Source organism: Podarcis melisellensis (assembly GCF_964234715.1).
Source record: "Podarcis melisellensis genome assembly, chromosome: 1".
Taxonomy (NCBI): Eukaryota; Metazoa; Chordata; class Lepidosauria; order Squamata; family Lacertidae; genus Podarcis; species Podarcis melisellensis.
The window spans coordinates 103,160,080-103,177,645 of record NC_138528.1 but is presented as its reverse complement, the minus strand read 5'-3'; the positions used below and the strand labels follow the sequence as shown (position 1 = coordinate 103,177,645).

Sequence of the window (17,566 nt, the reverse complement as noted above, 5' to 3'; positions counted from 1 at the left end):
TGGATTCTGAGCCCTGTGTTCTGATTTGATAGATTATATCCAGTCATGTAACATGGTCAGGGTTTGGGCTACCGGTATTGGCTCTTAAGCACTGGGCTACGATTTGCAGCTTGGGGGTTTAGACAGCCAATCATGTTGAGAGTGGGAGTGGCCCAAACCTTCAGATAGATAGATATATGCTCCAAACGTTTTAAGGCCTTTGCTGCTCCTGGAATGAAGGAAGGAAGCCACAGCAGGGAAGCAGTGGTTTCTCCAGGAGGTGTCAATGAGTTTTTCTGCAGCTCACTGGGCTGGCCATGCTCAGAGGTGTTGCCTAACTGAGCAGGAGGCTGTGGCTGTACACCTTCCCCTGCCTTTTGGCAGGTGGAGTGAAGCAGAAGAGGATGGGCATACGACCTCTGATACTGGAGGCAGTACATACCAACACAGCTAGCAAACATTGATAGTCTCCACCCCCATGTTCTTCCCGGACACTGAGGTCCAGTGCTGAGGGCCTTCTGGCGGTTCCCTCGCTGCAAGAAGCCAAGTTACAGGGAACAAGGCAGAGGGCCTTCTCAGTAGTGGCACCCGCCCTGTGGAACGCCCTCCCACCAGATGTCAAAGAGAAAAACAACTAGCAGACTTTTAGAAGACATCTGAAGGCAGCCCTGTTTAGGGAAGCTTTTAATGTTTAATAGATTATTGTATTTTAATATTCTGTTGGAAGCCACCCAGATGGGCAGGGTATAAATAATAATAAATTATTATTATTATTATAGTCGTGCCTGGTCTAACCACTCCTTTCAAAGCCATCCAGACTGGAAAATGTGGAAAGAGTAATGTGTGTACTGGCTTGATTTCACAATTGTTACAATGTGCTCAGTCTTTAAAAAAAACAACTTCCACCAAAATTGTTTTGAAGGTAAAGTGAGCTTCATTTTTACCTGGTTTCCTCCCATACCGTGGCAGTTGAATATGCCAACTTTTTCATTTTCCTTGCGTCCCATGTTATCTAAGCACTGGTTCGTCTCAACATTTCTGATCTAGGGGGAAAAAAACAACCAAGAAAACCAAAGGGTAAAAATTGTTGAAAGATTGCTTAAAATAATTAAATAAATAATAATAATAATAATCGACATGTCACTGAAAAAAGAAGAAAATTATTTAAGATTAGGAACAACATCAGATTATAGAAACCTGACAGCACAATACTAAAAAATATTTACTTGGAAGTAAGTCCCTCTTTAGTAAGTAAACTCCTTATTGATTAGGACCATAGTCTTAGGCAATGAACAGTGTGGATGTTAGTTGATTAAACAACTAATTTGTTAAATTCATTAAATTATAGCTGCATAAATTTCCAAGTGGGGTAAAAAAGGTAAAAGGTAAAGGACCCTGGACGGTTAAGGCGACTATGGGGTGTGGCACTCATCTTGCTTTCAGGCTGAGGGAGCCGGCGTTTGTCCACAGACGGCTTTCCGGGTCATGTGTCCAGCATGGCTAAACCGCTTCTGGTGCAACAGAACACCGTGATGGAAACCAGAGTGCACGGAAACACTGTTTACCTTCCCGCCACAACAGTACCTATTTATCTACTTGCACTGGCGTGCTTTTGAACTGCTAGGTTGGCAGGAGCTGGGACAGAGCAATGGGAGCTCACCCCGTCATGGGGATTCGAACCGCTGACCTTCTGATCAGCAAGCCCTAGGCTCAGTGGTTTAGACCACAGCATCACCCACGTCCACTCAAGTGGGGAGAATATTATGAAAGAAAGAAAAAATGACACCTTGTTTTTAGATAAGGCATGAATTTGTTATAACAGATACTGTCTTAGAAATGACATCCCCTCTCCTCTCTGAAGATGATGCCATCTAGCTACAGTATTTGTAAGTACTTAAAAAAAATGTTTTTCAGCATTAAAAGTCAGTGATCCAATGATGCGTAACCCAGGACTGTGTTTTCTGCACAGTGGCCCCCCAGTGATGGAATGTCCTTCCCAGGAAAGCACAACTGGTACCACAGCCTATGTTATTTCTGTTTGCCTAGGCCTTTGCTAGATATTAGTGTTGGGTGCTACTGCAAATAAGGAGGCTATGGGTTCTATATCGGTAGAAATGGCAGTTTTTAATAATTTGCTGTGTTTCATCTGCTCTTTTGATTGCACAGGCATGTTGTTTTTTTAATGTGTTTTAATTCCACTGCATCCTGCCCTGCAATCATATAATGAAGAGTGAGATGAAAGCACTCTTAATTAATTAATCAGGAACACCTTTTAAGTTAATTAAAATGTTATGAATTGATTAATTAGTTTTGAATCTAATTAATGAATCTATTAAACATTAAGGAACGTTGCCACATGGAAATCTCTTTTCACCCAGTTGATGTACATAATGATTGCCACCTCCCAATTCTGAGATCCTCAGGAGATACCAGTAGCCCAGCTCATATATCAGACAGTGGTATACTCAAACTATGGCTTAATGGGAACAAGAAAAAGGGTTGGTGCACACTGCTAAGGAGTTCCTCCCTTGCCATGCTTGGAACCTGGGCTCATGGTTTATTTTCCTCAAACAAAGTAGGAGCAGAAAGTCAAAAACAAACCATTGTAACCACTCAGTGTTTGCTTTTTTGGAGATAAATAAACCACAAGCTGGGTTCGAAAGACATGAGTGTTTGGAGGTGTGACATAAGATCTTTTGAACAGAGTGCACCATGATGTGGAAGAATAAAGAGATACACATGCAAGGCTCCTATTAGCTGCTTTCTCTTCTGATTGTTTCTTTAGAAGCTGTGCCAGCACACCTACATGGTCCAAAAGGCTCCTCCAGCAGTATTTCCATGTTGATTCTACAGAGGATACCGAAAGCAATGCCCTCCTTTCCCCTTATTATTTGCAAAGCTATTGAATCTTCAACAATAATAGGGGGGAAATCTAATTGGAATTCAGAAGGATTGAATGACAGAATTTAAAACTGATTTTATCTAGAAAATGTAAGCCCTCACTTTTTTCTTATCCATTCCTATTCACTTAAATCCTGTCAGGAGTTGATTATTTCTTTTTCTTAGCTGGAATCATTTGGTATGATTATGAAGTAAACCAGGGGACATCCTGAATTATTGGATTCCAGAGGAAAAATAATTAGCCACTAAATATAGCCAGATTTTTAGTTCCAGAGTAAAATAGGTGGAGATAAAAAGAATATTTTTTATAATTTGATAAAGGGAAATTGGAAGCGGATATGAAAAAGCGAAGCCAGCTTACGATCTGTTGGACAGGAAAACGGCTATGATAAAGACGCACAATATTACTGCCCTAATTTATGCCGTTGCATTCTACTTATAGGATAATTTTGTTTTTATAATCTAAGATCGCTGGACCAGCATCCCCCAAAATAGCAAAAAATGTGTTGATGAAGCAGCATTTGACAGAGGGTGGCCTAAGACTGTGCTATATTAGTCTTTATTATTATGCCTGTCAGCTACAGTTAGCATTTCAAGCAGGTTTTATCAGAAGGAAACTGCCAGGAGAGAGAATGAGACCAATCTTATATTAAGTTTTGCTTAGCATATATTTTATGGTGGAGAGAAAAAAAAAGTTAGATAAACAAAGTAATACTCTAATAATGATCAATCTTAAGTCTGTCTTAAACATAGATTTTGTGGCTTCAACGTCAAGACAGCTATTTTTTTACTTCTCACTCCCTGCTTCTGACTTTGCTTCATATAAAGCATGATGAAGAGTCCTGGAGAACTTGAACACTTGCTCACTATTTTGTGACAAAATATTTGGGGAGAGATCAGCAGCCTGGAGAAAGAGCCCACCACTATCTACCTAAAACAGCTGTTTCCAGTGGGGTCTTTTCCTAAGGCGTGCTTACCTGGTCAGCTTTAGGCTTCCCAGTACCCTAGACCTTTGTGGAGTGAGAATACCGTGAAGACGGTCCATCTCAGAAGACTAATAGAGCCAAAACATTGCCCATGACTCTCAGGATTTCCCTGTCACTCAGGCTAGTAATCCTGTTGAGCCCCTTATGACCTCAGAAATGGGGAAATGGTCCAGGCAGTTTTCAAGATTGCTCCTGTGAACATCCTTAAGAGCACAGTTAAGAGCACTGGTGGGAGAAGACTTGCGATTAATCCAATGGGACTCAGTTTAGAGCCTACTCCAAATGATGGTATAGAAATGTTACTTTCCATTACAACTGCTCAAAAGTCAGTCAGCTGAGAAGTTCAGAGTAGTCTGAGGGCTTAAACATCTTGGCCTTCAGGATGGAGAGGAGGACTGCCCAGTGGCCTGTTGAAACTAATTTGCTAGATAATTTGTGGATAAAGTTGACCATTCCAAATTGGATGCTGTAATTTGAGCAGTGTTAGCAGATGTACCTTTGGCAGCTGCTTATGTAGCTATATTGGATACGTTTCAACTTGTGGAGCCTAAGAACGTGGACATATTTCTTGGAAAGATGAGACCAAGACCTTGCACTTCCTTGCTAATAAGAGGTGCCAGGGGAAGACTAGCTCAGTGAGCAGTGGGAGTGGTAGATGCCTTCTTGCAGCTAGTTGTAGCCCTAGCAAGTCTGAAAGAGGTAGTAGTGAAAGTTCCCTTAGTCTCATTGAATTGGGGGAGGGGGGAATCTAGCCAGTCTCTAATATTCCTCAAGGTGCTCAAAGTCAGGGTAGTTCCAGGTTTCCCCCCCTGGATGATAGGAATTATCTAGGTCAGAGGTAGCCAATGTGGTTTCCCCCATAAGTTTTTAGACTACAACTCCCATGGTTTGACAATTAGCTTGGCTTGTTGGGGATTAATGGAGCTGGAGTCCAACAAGATCTAGAAGGCAACACATTGGCTACCCCTGATCTAGATCTATTTAAATTTAGGTGGAAATAGGCTTGTTCAATTTCGTGGGTTATTTACATCAGGGGAAGTGAATCACTTACTGTTCTGCTAGACCCCCTCAGTAGCTTTTGATAAACAAACACACAGATACATAAGCAAGGCAAAATAACAAAAAATAAAACAAAACCCTGCTGCTCATCCCATTCCCTCTCCCATGGTTTTACTTCTATCTCAAACAGCCAATCAGCATTCCCTGCCCACCAAGGATGCTCAGTCCTCATTATGACAGAAAGTCGTAATAAAGCTTAAAGTTTCATTTTTATTTTCATAAGCAGCAAGTAAAGAAAAGAAAGCAAATAAAAAAGAAGGAAAAGGGAAAAATAAATAAATGTTGATGTGAACAACAGAAGTCTCTAGTTTGTAATAACAGACATTATACATTGCGTACACACTAATTTTAAGCTTTGCGAAATAAGGAATGTCATGATTTTCTTCACTCCTGTTCCCTGCCTTGCAAGGAAGCCATGGGTTCTGCTCACTGCAGGAAACAGATCCAAATGACGGTTGGCTTTTATAAAGTCGCTAGAGCATGATTAGATGACCCTCATGGTCCCTTCCAACTCTATGATTCTATGAATATAATCCTCAGAGGGTGAGTAGACGTGCTTCTCTGTTCCTGGAGGCCTTTTGTTTGTGAGTTTGCTTGTTTGTTTTGCATGACAAACAGACTAAATCAATGAAGGCTGCAACTCTAAACACACTTGCTTAGGCTTACTTCTAAATAGACATGTTTAGCACACTGCATATTTCTGCATAACTGTTATACAGTGGTACCTCTGGTTACAAACTTAATTTGTTCCGGAGGTCTGTTCTCAACCTGAAACTGTTCTTAACCTGAGGCACCACTTTAGCTAACGGGGCCTCCTGCTGCTGCCGCTGTGCCAGTGCCATGTGATTTCTGTTCTCATCCTGAGGTAAAGTTCTTAACCCGAGGTACTACTTCCGGGTTAGCGGAGTCTATAACCTGAAGCGTTTGTAACCCGAAGTACCACTGTATCCTCTATTGCTGCTGTATTTTAAGTTTAGAGTTGGCTTTTTCGTCAGACTTGTTTCTCTCTACTTTCTTTAAAAAATAAAATCCTGCTGTTGAAGAATATACAAGACTTGCCTGTGTCGATGAAAGTTTTGTGGCAACAGTTACTATTGCTATTCCCTGTACAGCTGGGATGGGGAACCTGTGGACCTCCAAGTGTTGCTGGAATCTCCTGCTGTTGCTAGAGCTGGCTGGAATCCAAAAAACATCTGGTTTCCTTTCCCTGCAACAAACCTCATAGCTCTACCTGCAGAAGTCTGGGGGGTGGGGGTGTCCTCATAAGCTCAGTGGACAGCTAGAAGCTGAAACTGACAAGCAATATTTATTTCACAGCTGCTGCTTGAAATTCTCCTCTTGTTTCCATAGAAACCTAGCACTTATTGGTGAAAATAATGTGTTTTTAATGATTGTTTCGTAACTTCACTTACCTTAGTTTCCCTGAACTGTCAGTTACGTGGCAAAACTCTCATTATTTCACGCCTATTAAGTGTGCCATTTAAAAAATGTCCTAGAATTATTATTAGGTTTCTTTCTCTAAACCTGGTTTCAACTGACAAGCCTTGGAGTGAAACCTGATCTGGCATTGTAATTTATAATTCTAAAAGTGGAGATGAATGTCATTTGTAAAGCAAATTTAACCCCTCCTACTCCACTTTTTCAATACATCACTGCCAGATGTTTCAAACAAAAAAATGTACAGCATTTAAGAATTAAACGAGATGAAAGACAAGGGAAGATTACAGTAGCAAATTATCTGACAATTTGGACTGCACCAAATCTCTAAATTCTGGTGCCGGGGTGGGGTGGGGTGGGACGGGACACTTGGAAGCAGATTTCAAAGTTTTAGCCAGATTCAGGAGATCTCATGTCAGTGAACATGGAAATGATTTCCCATGACTCACAATGCAAACAGATCTTTGGAGATGCGACTAAGCAATTGATTTGTCTAAAGTAGAAATAAAAGCCCTCCTTTCTTTTTTTTTAGTTACGGCACATATGCAATGCAAATCGTGATGCTGGGCAATCATCTTTGTTTATGTTTTTGTATTGTGAAGAATCAATAAAGTGAAGGTTTTTTTGGGGGGGGAGATACATTCCTTCAAGTCACCTGCAATTTCTCCTCCTGTTCTCCTTTCTTAAACTTTATGCGTGGCAGGAGGAAGGACTGTAGAGAAGCCTCAGGCATGAGATACTCTAGGATGAACTGGGAGATTTAGCTCTAATCCTCTCATGCAATGAGAGAGAGAGTTAGGATAAGCACACTAGCTCTGCCCTGGCCTCCACACCATCCAAGAGTTGGAAGGATAAATTCTACAGTGAAGAACATTTTCAGTTTGTGAAGGCCCCTTTCACACATTAAAACCTTGATTTCCCAGGCCTGTAAATTACTCAAAGCACCTACACACAGCTTCTGAAGTTCCCCCCTTCAACTTGTGAAGAGCAACACTGATATTGATAATGGAGTTAGAGCTCACACGCTCAACTTTCTTTTCCTCATCACATGAAAAACAAAATGTTAACATATTTTCAGAAAATGTTACTTGAAAGTTACCTAAATGTATAACATTTAAAGTGTCAAGGGCTACACAGGGAACAATTAAAAAGTATTGGGCTCATTTCAGATGATTTTTTTAAAAAAAGACAACAACAACCAAAATCCATCCTTATGCAAAATAAATAATTCATACCTCTCCAAGGGAGTAATATCGTCGGGGAATCTGGGAGTCTGGATAGACATTTTCTAGGTACCATGAGAACGGTTTGCATTTTAAGTTCTCTCTCAATGCTTTTCTGACTGATACGTCTCCATAATCCACTTTGACAACTCCTGTAAAAAAAAAATTCAGAGGAAAAATAGTAATTAATATTCATATTCTTTTAAACCATCCCCAATGACAATGAGTAGTTAATTACATTTTTAAAAAACCTTACAGTGCACTAATGATATTCCCAATTTACCTACCTCCGTTTCCCTATTTTTGTTATTGTACGTGCATAACTTTCAGGCAGGCGCTTCATAAACAAATGTTTTATTTATAGAATGAATATATTATATTATAGATTGAATTCCCCATTTGTTGGGGGGGGGGGAAACAATTTCCTGTATCGGGTGCAACACTAGAGTGTCATGAAATGGAGAAGAGATTACTAACTAGCCTGCTATCTTAAAAAAGACTTTAGAAAAAACTTTGCCTACATGCACTGCAGTTGCCAGTACTGTTTAATTTCTTATCTGGAAAAGTGTTACAGAAGTGATGGTACCAGTATAGACAGGCAATTATTGTAGCCTTTACACCATCAGGTGTTGTTAGCATAAATGAATCAGTTCTTTTTACATTTATGTACGTTTCACCAGATCAGTCTTCTGACAGGTTGTGAACCCTGATGAAAAACGAAAGTATGGCAGATACAATTGTAGACTAGCTGAGCTAAGGCGAGGGGGGAAAATGTGATGGAAATTGGAAAAGTATATATGCATGTGGTTGCTAGTTTCATACTGTTAGGTCAATAAACAAAGATGCAAGGAGCATGCATCACTGAAAGATAGCTGCAGATGCATGAAGGCTGTTATCACCTTAACAACAGCTGTACAATTTCAAGGGCTCTTGACCTGTGCAACATGCTACACACCACCGATGCAAGACGCTAGCCACACTACAGTGTAGAAGCTGCATGTGTATGGCTAAGAGCCCTTTAGAGTTGACCTTGTGGCATACTGACCATGAATGGGTGATTTGGGCAGCCTCCAGGTAATTGCCATCACATTCATTAAGCCTGCTATAACTGTTCCCTATATATAATCAAAGAATAGATGGCAGCTTTCCGCAGGCCTTTTCTTATCTTGTGAGCACTGGTTTAAACCATGTATTAGGAGGAGGCCTGTCATATGAAAAAAAAGCAGCATTTGATAAAAACGTTCTTGCAATCTACTTTTCAGTGGTATCAAAGTGCAAGGAATAGTTAATGTAACTTACTCCCCTTTATTTTCAGGAAAAGGGCATATATAATTTATTTATACTTGAATCTGCAGTGCACAATTTAAAAAACCACACGGCGTCTATCACAGCACATTACAATTGCTACAGCAGGCAGAAATATCATTACGTGGTAAGTTGATACCTGCTGCAATTTCTAAGTGGTTCACAGGGAGGAAAGTTTGGGAAATACTTGCTTTTTTTGCAAAAAATAAAATAAAAAATGGTGGGCAGAACTGTTTTCAGCAGACGACAGTTGCCTTTCTGGTTTCAATAGTGTAATGGTTCTAGGGGTTGCTCATGCGTAAGCCGGTGCAAACACCTGGCTGGGTTGCCTGAGTGAACCTTTTCTGTCCAGACAGCCACTCACCCGTGGCTGCCTCAATCGCTGGCAGAATCCGTCAGTGGGCGTTTCTTAAACTTCTTCCAGCAAAGAAGCTCTTTGACGCCTAGTCTCCTCCTACTCTCTCTGCGCGAAAGCCTTCTGCGCAAGGAGGGAGTAGGCAGCGGAGGACCCCTGCTCTCCCCGCTGGTCCCCGGCAAGGAGTCATGGGACCGCCTCGCTGCTTCCCCCATCTGCCCCCCTTCTCCACTGGTGCTACACTGATTCTCTTCGCCAGAAGATGGGCTGCCTCTCCCCATCCCGGGACGCTCTCTGGAATCCCTCTGGCTTTTGCTCTCTCCCTCCGGCACTGATGGCAGTTCCCTGACAAATAGGAACAGTGTTTCAGATTTCTAGTGTCACTACTTGGAAAGCCTGAGTTAAATGATCACAAGGCACAGACGAATTTTGAGGGGAGACCAAAAAGCAAACTGAAAGTATAGGGTTTTTTGTTTTTGTTTAAATAATAACAGCAGCAGCAGCGGCAAAGCTAAGACTAAATAGGTTTTTTTCCCTCGGTGCTAGTTAAAAGAGAAATTAACTGGTAGCTTAAATACGTTTGATGAAATGCTGACTTTTACACACAGCATCCAGCAGGTGGAACTGTTTTCCCACAAAAAGCCAAGACTCAACAATATATAAATCTTTCGATGAATTTTCAAATAGAATAACTCCCAGCAAGGAATGCAAAACCCACAGAGAGAGAGACTCACACACAAAAATGTCCACGTCTTACTCAGGTGAATGTGGGTTCAGTGAAATCAGTATGCTAAGCTGTGCAGATGATTTTGTCTAAATTTCAATATTGCTCTTTGAAAGAAAAAAATATTGTCATCGTATGCACAAACATTTACAGATTTTAGATTCAAATATTTAGCCTTGTAAATGCTATTAATAATGATACTTTGGCTAGTGTCAGACAGTGCAATCAATAGGCAACAGTGGATGCGCACCTGACCCATACACCTGCTTTTCATGCTTCCTGAATATTGCTTGTCAAAGCCCCAAGCCACCCCCATGAGAATAAAGACACAAGGACACAGAATTTTAGGTTAATGTTAATGGGCAAAATTTAGGCCACAACTTTATTGGTTACAGAATGTGAGCAGTATTGGCTTAGGCATTGGCATCAACAGACTATATCTGACTCCTGCCCGCCTTGCAGGGAGCCTGGTAAGGGTAAATCACCAGTAGGGAGAGCCCTGCCAATGTGGATCGACTTGAGCATCCCCTCACTTCCCGCTGGGGTCGTGGCATGGCCCTAGCCCCTCCCCGGGCTTTGGATGAGATCCACACCCCTGGATTCCTTTAACGGAATACCCTTGAGCACGGAGGGGCAGGTGAGGGCTGCACCTCTCTTCCCCCACACATTGCTATTCCAATGCCTAACCATCAAGCTTTACAAAGTTATGACGATTGCTACAAGGTAGGTGAAAACCAAGTGGCCAGTGCCAATTGCCAAGTGGTAAAAATCCTACCAGGTCCCTCAATGGTGACCAACCAAAGTCCATAGCAAGGCTAAAAGCGCAACCTGAGAAAAGGCGGGAGGATGGGAGATCCATGGTGCGAGGCTGAAAAGGGGCAACTCAGCATCACGCTGTGGTTTAAATTGGCCCCGGCCACGCCCCCCAAGCCACCTGATTGGCCGCTTAGCTTACTGGCATACCCGGGCCTCCCCAGCATAAGGCGGGATGCAGTTCCACCCCCCAGACTGAGGGAGGCGGCTTGGTGGCTCGCCTGCAATGCGTTTCCCCAAAGAGGTGGAGCCAATTTGTGCAAAAAGAGAAGTAGCCTAACTTCACTATGGAAATGTGTGGGCATCGAAATAGATAGGGCTGATCCATTTGAGCATAGAGCAGACACATTGCACTAGGAACACACACGTCAGTTGCTTATCCAGCGTGGCTGCTTAATCATAACATCCAAAGCTACTCTGAAGACTTTATGCTGTCATCTCTGAGCTCTCCAATGCCGCTGCTGTTTGCCTTTGTCTATGCCAGCAAAACAACACTTCAGTGAAAGTTCAGCAACAACAAACAAGCAAATCCTGATTTAGGTGTGTTTGAATGATGCACGGTTGCATCATTGCACACAGCGCTGAACAAGGAAGTAGCCCCCAAACATCCTAAAGACGTCATGAAAAGGGGTAGAGCAGGGGTACAGCAAGCTAACACACACTCTGCCAATGTGTGCAGGATTCTGGAATGGAACTTATTTCAGGGTAAATGGCACATATTGTGGAAAAATATGTCCAAATATGAATCTTCGCGCGGGGGGGGGGAATTAATTCAAGATTTATGAGGCAATGGGACAGAATTAATATTATTAAGGGACAATCAGAAACTGACACGGTTTGGAAATAGACAGAAAGGTGAAGGTAGAAAGGTTCAGGTACTAATAAGATGAGTGATGGCCTTGCTGTAGAATGTTAATTCAATCATGTTGGAACTCCTCAGGTTCATATGACCAAATACATTTTGAAGTCTGAACACTTCTGTACCTAATTACAGTGTGACTCAGAACTTATTCTGCAGCTCTATATCCAGGTTTTAGAGTCCCTAAAGCTGGGTATTTAGTACTGTGTCCCCTCCTCCTTAATATCTTATGGGAGAGGGTGCAGGACATTTGTCAGTTCAAAGGTTACATTTCCTCATAGGCAGCCTTCTGAAAGCTACAAGCCAGTGGTGGTTGGAGTCAGAAGCAGACACAGGCAGGGCAAAGAATGCTAATGTTACAATTACAGGACAAGCACACTAAGACATCCCTCTCTACCCTCCATCCAGACAAGAAGCAGAGTTCACAGACACATTCCAGCCAGGCAAAACCACTAAGGTGCATGCAAAGGAGGACTTGTAACTAGGATGTGGATGTGGCCTGAGAAGAATCCTGAGGGTCATACTGAGACATATGGAGGGCCACATTTTGTCCCTGAGTCTGTAGTCTCCCATCTCTGGCACAAAATGTCAAGTGAAAAGTGGCCCTGGAAAGCAGAATTACTGTGCAAAAGCTCTTTACAGAAACCGATGACCCCCTCAAGGTGGGTTGATTTGTTGGATGAGAAAATATATGATAGGGAAGTGTAAAGTAGGATAATTAACACAGGTCCAGGGATTAAGAGAGAACAACTAGGAATCCATCAGCTCACCAAGTGGTTAATGCTGAAAGTTTGCTTGCTTCTCAGAAGTCTGATAAAGTACAGCAGCATAGATTACTATGGCTGACTTTGAGCAGTTGCTGTTGCTCTATCCCCACTTACAAACTTGTTCTGTTGTCAGGACAGAAATGAGGACTTATCCCTCAATGCATTGCCACAGTGCTTTATCGCTGTTTCCTGGGTCTTTGTTTAGGGAAGGAGTAAGCTAATACATTCACACAGACAAAATTTTATCCATACCAATGGTGCTGTTTCAAACAGGTCAATAAAACATTTTTTCTCTCTTCTGTTTCTTCTCCTTCTTCTTAGGAAAAAAAATAAAATCTTTCTACAGAAGGTCATGTAACTGGTTATCTTTTTGACTTCTGACAGGAAGGTGTTCCACAGGGTGCGCACCACATTGACAAAACTGCTGCTTTCACATGAAGCATAGAAGTCATTCCTGCTGCCTAACTTTACGATGATCTTCTTCTACTACTACTTCTTTTTCTAATATATAGACCGCATCTTGGCATAAAACCATCAAAGTTGTGTACACATTAAAAACAGGATAAAACACCGAAAGGCAAGCTCAGAGAGCAATCAAATCAATTCAGCAAATGCTAAAACAATAAAAAACCCATCCATGCAAACTCTAAAAACAACAAAAACCATCTAATCAAATATAAAATTGACCTTCCATAAATGATTGTGCTGCACCTCAGGGAAAGCCTTCTTTAACAACAACGAAAAGGTATTCAGTAGGTGCCTAAATATCATAACAGCAGATGCCTGATTGTGGCGGATAATTGATCTCAGGGAACAGGAGCTGTAATGCTAAAAGCCTGGTTTCTCGTACAGGGTAAGCACACATCTGAGGCATATGGTTAATTATCATGTGTTGACTGGTGTATTGTGCCCCCCCCCTGTTTATGTGAGGAAAGACTCCCCTAAATTCCTGGAACCAGTAAAGGGTTAGAATTTAATTAAAACCCCTGAATTTCCAGATCCAGTAGGGATTCAATTGCTGGAATAGCCAGGCCAGCCTGATAATGGTTGTGAAGTATGAGTCATTAACCTAACAAAGGCAAGGCAATGAGCCATTAAGAAAGTGGGGACTCCTTGCCAGACACAAATGGGTGGAGCCCAAGTGGGCAGACACAAAAAGAGTTTGGAGTTTTTAGGATTTAAATTTGCTGTGGCGTATTCTTGGGGAAAGGGTTTCGGCTTCTAAGAGGCAAGCTGGAAGGAGGGTCAGAGCGATGGTTGAGGTCTTTTCAGATCCCAGGCTACAGCTATGGGAGAAGCATGAACCTTTTGGAGTGTTAATGCTTTGAACTATTCCATCCTGGGTTTGGGTTGTATACATGTGTAAATAGATCATATATCATAGAGACACCACCGTCTGTGCTGTGCCACATTTCCAAAGGAAACATTAATTCTGCGCAACCTCCTGAAACCTCACAACTTGCATGTAACAATAAATTTTGTAAGCCTCTCCCCAAGAAACCCATTATAACAACCTCTACGTTTGTCACTTCCAAACCATATATAATCAAAATTATAAAAGCCTTTAGAAAGAAGTAAAAACAGGGCAATAGCATCCCTCTCAATTTTTGACACTCTGAGCTTTTCCTCATAGTGTAAAATACGGTGTTCTGTCATTTTCTGCAGTTAATCCAAGCAACTGTGACAAAGTGCCATTTTTTAGCACAAAGCTAGGCCTGCAACAAGGATTGGTAAATCTGTCAGTTTCAGTTTTTCTCGTGCATTTTTTTCAAACTTAACTTCAGTTATCCACATTTCCACAAAAGCATTTCTTTAAAATAAAAAAAAAATCCCAGAAAAAATTACCAGCATTTTAGTGTAAATTTCTTCTAATATGCACATTTTTGCAAAGTAATATAAGACATTTTTGTACGTTAATTTCATTAATATGTGCAAGTTAACCCACATATGTACTTCTGTACACATTACCTGGGTAGAGAGCTGGACTGCAAAATTTGAAGAAGTGCAAATTTCAAAAAATGGTTTTGTTTCAGTTCTTGTATTGTTTTGGAAAGTGCTGATTTAGTAAGCACACCTTTACATGCAAACTGAACCTAATTCCTCCCCCATTCCTACCTGCAGCACAATTGCTATCCACAATTAGGGCTGTGCAACAGATTTGAATGAACCCCATGGCTTCTGGGGCCATGGCTTCTGGGCTGCCCATTCTGCCTCCTGCATTATTTAACATTTATGTAAACCAGGGGTGCACAACCTGCAGCCCTCCAATTGTTTCTGGACTACAACTCCCATCAGCCCCAGCCAGCATAGCCAGTGATCAGGGATGATGGGAGGTGTAGTCCAACAACATCTGGAGGACTGCAGGTTGAGCACCCGATATAAACCATCTGGGGATTTGGTGCACAATGTCGTCAGTATGCTGAAGACATGGCAGCTCTTTCTCTCTCCACTCCATTAAAATCAGGAGAGGTTGGGAAGGTGATGGACAGTGCTGGTCTGGAGGCAGTGCTGGGATGGGGGCAAAAAACTAAGGCTGAATCCTGATAAGATGAAAGTGCTATGGGTAAGTGGTTGAAACTCCTTGGTCTGAATACCAGACATATTTGTCATATGTGATTTTGACATAATTATCTTTAACCCTGCCAATCTTCTTGGGAGGAGCAAAACCATTCACATAGATATCAGTATTGAAACTGAACAGCAGGGATCAAACACATTAAAATGATTGCAGGTTTTTGTATGATCTCAAGGTATCGTGACATGGTATCCTGGAGTGTAAAAACACACACATATCTGAGGCAGGAAATAAAGGCTTTTAATTCAAACACCCTGCAGTTTGGAAGAACGACATTCTGTTTCTGCTTCATGCTGCGTATTTTCATCCTGTGACCCGCTAATCTCCAATTAACTACATTCTCAGTGTGATCCTACCCGCAAATTGAAAAGTCTACCCATCTATATCAGAAGATGTTAATAGCTTTGCTTTTAGCAGCGAGAAAGGGCTACAGCTCAGCTCTTCCAGAATTAAGTTCAAGAAATATGTTTCTAAGATTTGTTTGTGCAAAATTCTTGCTTACATAGGCACACAAACATATCCCCCATTCTTGCTTTCCCCTGCAGTGGACCTATAAATCATTTTGTTATCTGAGAAGAAAAAAAATCAGGTGGGCGAGGCCCCATCACTGAGTGAAAAAAACACACAAGAAAATCTCAAAAGATACTAGCTAAACAATGGTTCAGATTCAAAAACTCCACAAGTTTTACTTGTGCAACAGGTGTTTCTCTATTCCTTTCTGCTACAGACCTCTGAAAAGGTATTTCTGACTTGATCAGGAGTGGCTTTCAGGGAGCGAAAGAAGCAGTAGGAGAGAGGGAAAGGCCCACTGCACTTGTGGAAAGGGAATTCAGAACCCCACTTTGTGTGAGCAAAAGTGTCTTCTGCTCATACAAGGGTAAAATTTGGGTCCATATCCGTACCCTCGGCCCAGTATACCTGAAGGAGCGTCTCCACCCCCATCGTTCTGCCAGGACACTGAGGTCCACCGCCAAGGGCCTTCTAGCGGTTCCCTCCCTGCAAGAAGCCAAGTTACAGGGAACCAGGCAGAGGGCCTTCTTGGTATTGGCACCCGCCCTGTGGAATGCCCTCCCACCAGATTTCAAAGAGAAAAAGAACTACCACACTTTTAGAAGGCATCTGAAGGCAGCCCTGTTTAGTGAAGCTTTTAATGTTTAATAGACTATTGTATTTTAATATTCAGTAAATGCTGTAGCTCCTCTGCTTTCTGGTCTGGTTTGCTTGTATAATGGTGGGGGCAAGAACATGCATATCGAAGACTGTACTATTACCATTCTACCTGTGAGATCCAACTTTTAAAAACTTTTCTCTGACAAGAACTACGCAGCCAGCATATGGGTCTCATAGGTAAAGGTAAAGGGACCCATGATCATTAGGTCCAGTCATGACCGACTCTGGGGTTGCAGCGCTCATCTCACTTTATTGGCCAAGGGAGCCAGCGTACAGCTTCCAGGTCATGTGGCCAGCATGACTAAGCCACTTCTGGTGAACTAGAGCAGCGCACGGAAACACCGTTTACCTTCCCGCCGGAGTGGTACTTATTTATCTACTTGCACTTCAACGTGCTTTCGAACTGCTAGGTTGGCAGGAGCAGGGACCGAGCAATGGGAGCTCACCCCGTCGTGGGGATTCGAACTGCCGACCTTCTGATCGGCAAGCCCTAGGCTCTGTGGTTTAACCCACAACGCCACCCGGGTCCATTTTTCTCCTACAAGAACTATGCAGCCAGCATATGGGTCTCATACACGAGACACACAAAAAAGGGTGAGAACGGGCTGATCTGCATGTCATGGCTTAGCGTGAACATGTGAGCAAGTGAGCTTCCAGAGAGGAGATGGTGGTTGTTTTGCTCCTTCTCAGTCATCCGGCTGCTGCGCAAAGCCATAGTTTGGCTCAGCATAGCAACTGAATCTAGGGTTGTGGTTTAGCTCTCCTAGGCAAATCATGTGCTGTCAACTGTAGGACAAACCTGGGTTACAGTATGGGGTCATATGCACAGTATTACATCAATAAGTGGCACAATGATATACTGAGCAGGGTGTTGACTAAGAAGTAAAAGTGGATTTCTATTCCAACTTTTCATTCCCTCTGAAACTCTATTACAGTAAAGCGTGATCAAAGTCTTTGTTCAATGCACTTTTTTTGCAGAGTAGGAAACAGAATAGCAAAGCTAATACAGTTCAAGTACAAAGTGTTCATCACACCTAAATTAAGTACTGATTCTAGGCCAGCGCGTTCTTTTTCTTAAGTGTTTAGTACTATCCTGACTCTGTGTCACTGTGCCTGGTCACACTGTCATGTCATGGATTCAGGAACTAACCAAAGCTAAATTTAGACTGGCCTTCCTTGTGCTGTTCAGTTCATTCACTATTACAAGAAGTCCTGATTATCATAAGTACTTTTAAGTTATGTGTGGATACAAACATATTAATGCAGAAAGTAGGTTCTGATTTCACTTTTACCATTTACTTCAAAGGCAGCTTACTCTCGGGAGTAAGGCTGCAAGAGAAAATAAAAACTTCAAAAGCCTTCAAACGCACCCCACTGATTTCACTACTTCATAAGGTGAAAGGAATTAAAAAC

At 42.0% G+C, this 17,566-nt stretch overlaps 1 protein-coding gene across 2 annotated transcripts in view; it reads right to left on the bottom strand.

Annotated features, from left to right (window-relative positions):
- The window catches only part of GALNT13 (polypeptide N-acetylgalactosaminyltransferase 13), a 151,306-nt gene that overhangs the window by 24,952 nt on the left and 108,788 nt on the right, over positions 1–17,566 (bottom strand). For both annotated transcript variants that reach the window (XM_081929109.1, XM_081929110.1), the window contains exons 9-10: positions 7,598–7,737; positions 924–1,022 (exon numbers count right to left, since the gene is read on the bottom strand). In XM_081929109.1, coding sequence (XP_081785235.1) covers positions 924–1,022; positions 7,598–7,737 — 239 coding nt within the window. The remainder of the gene's footprint in view (positions 1–923; positions 1,023–7,597; positions 7,738–17,566) is intronic.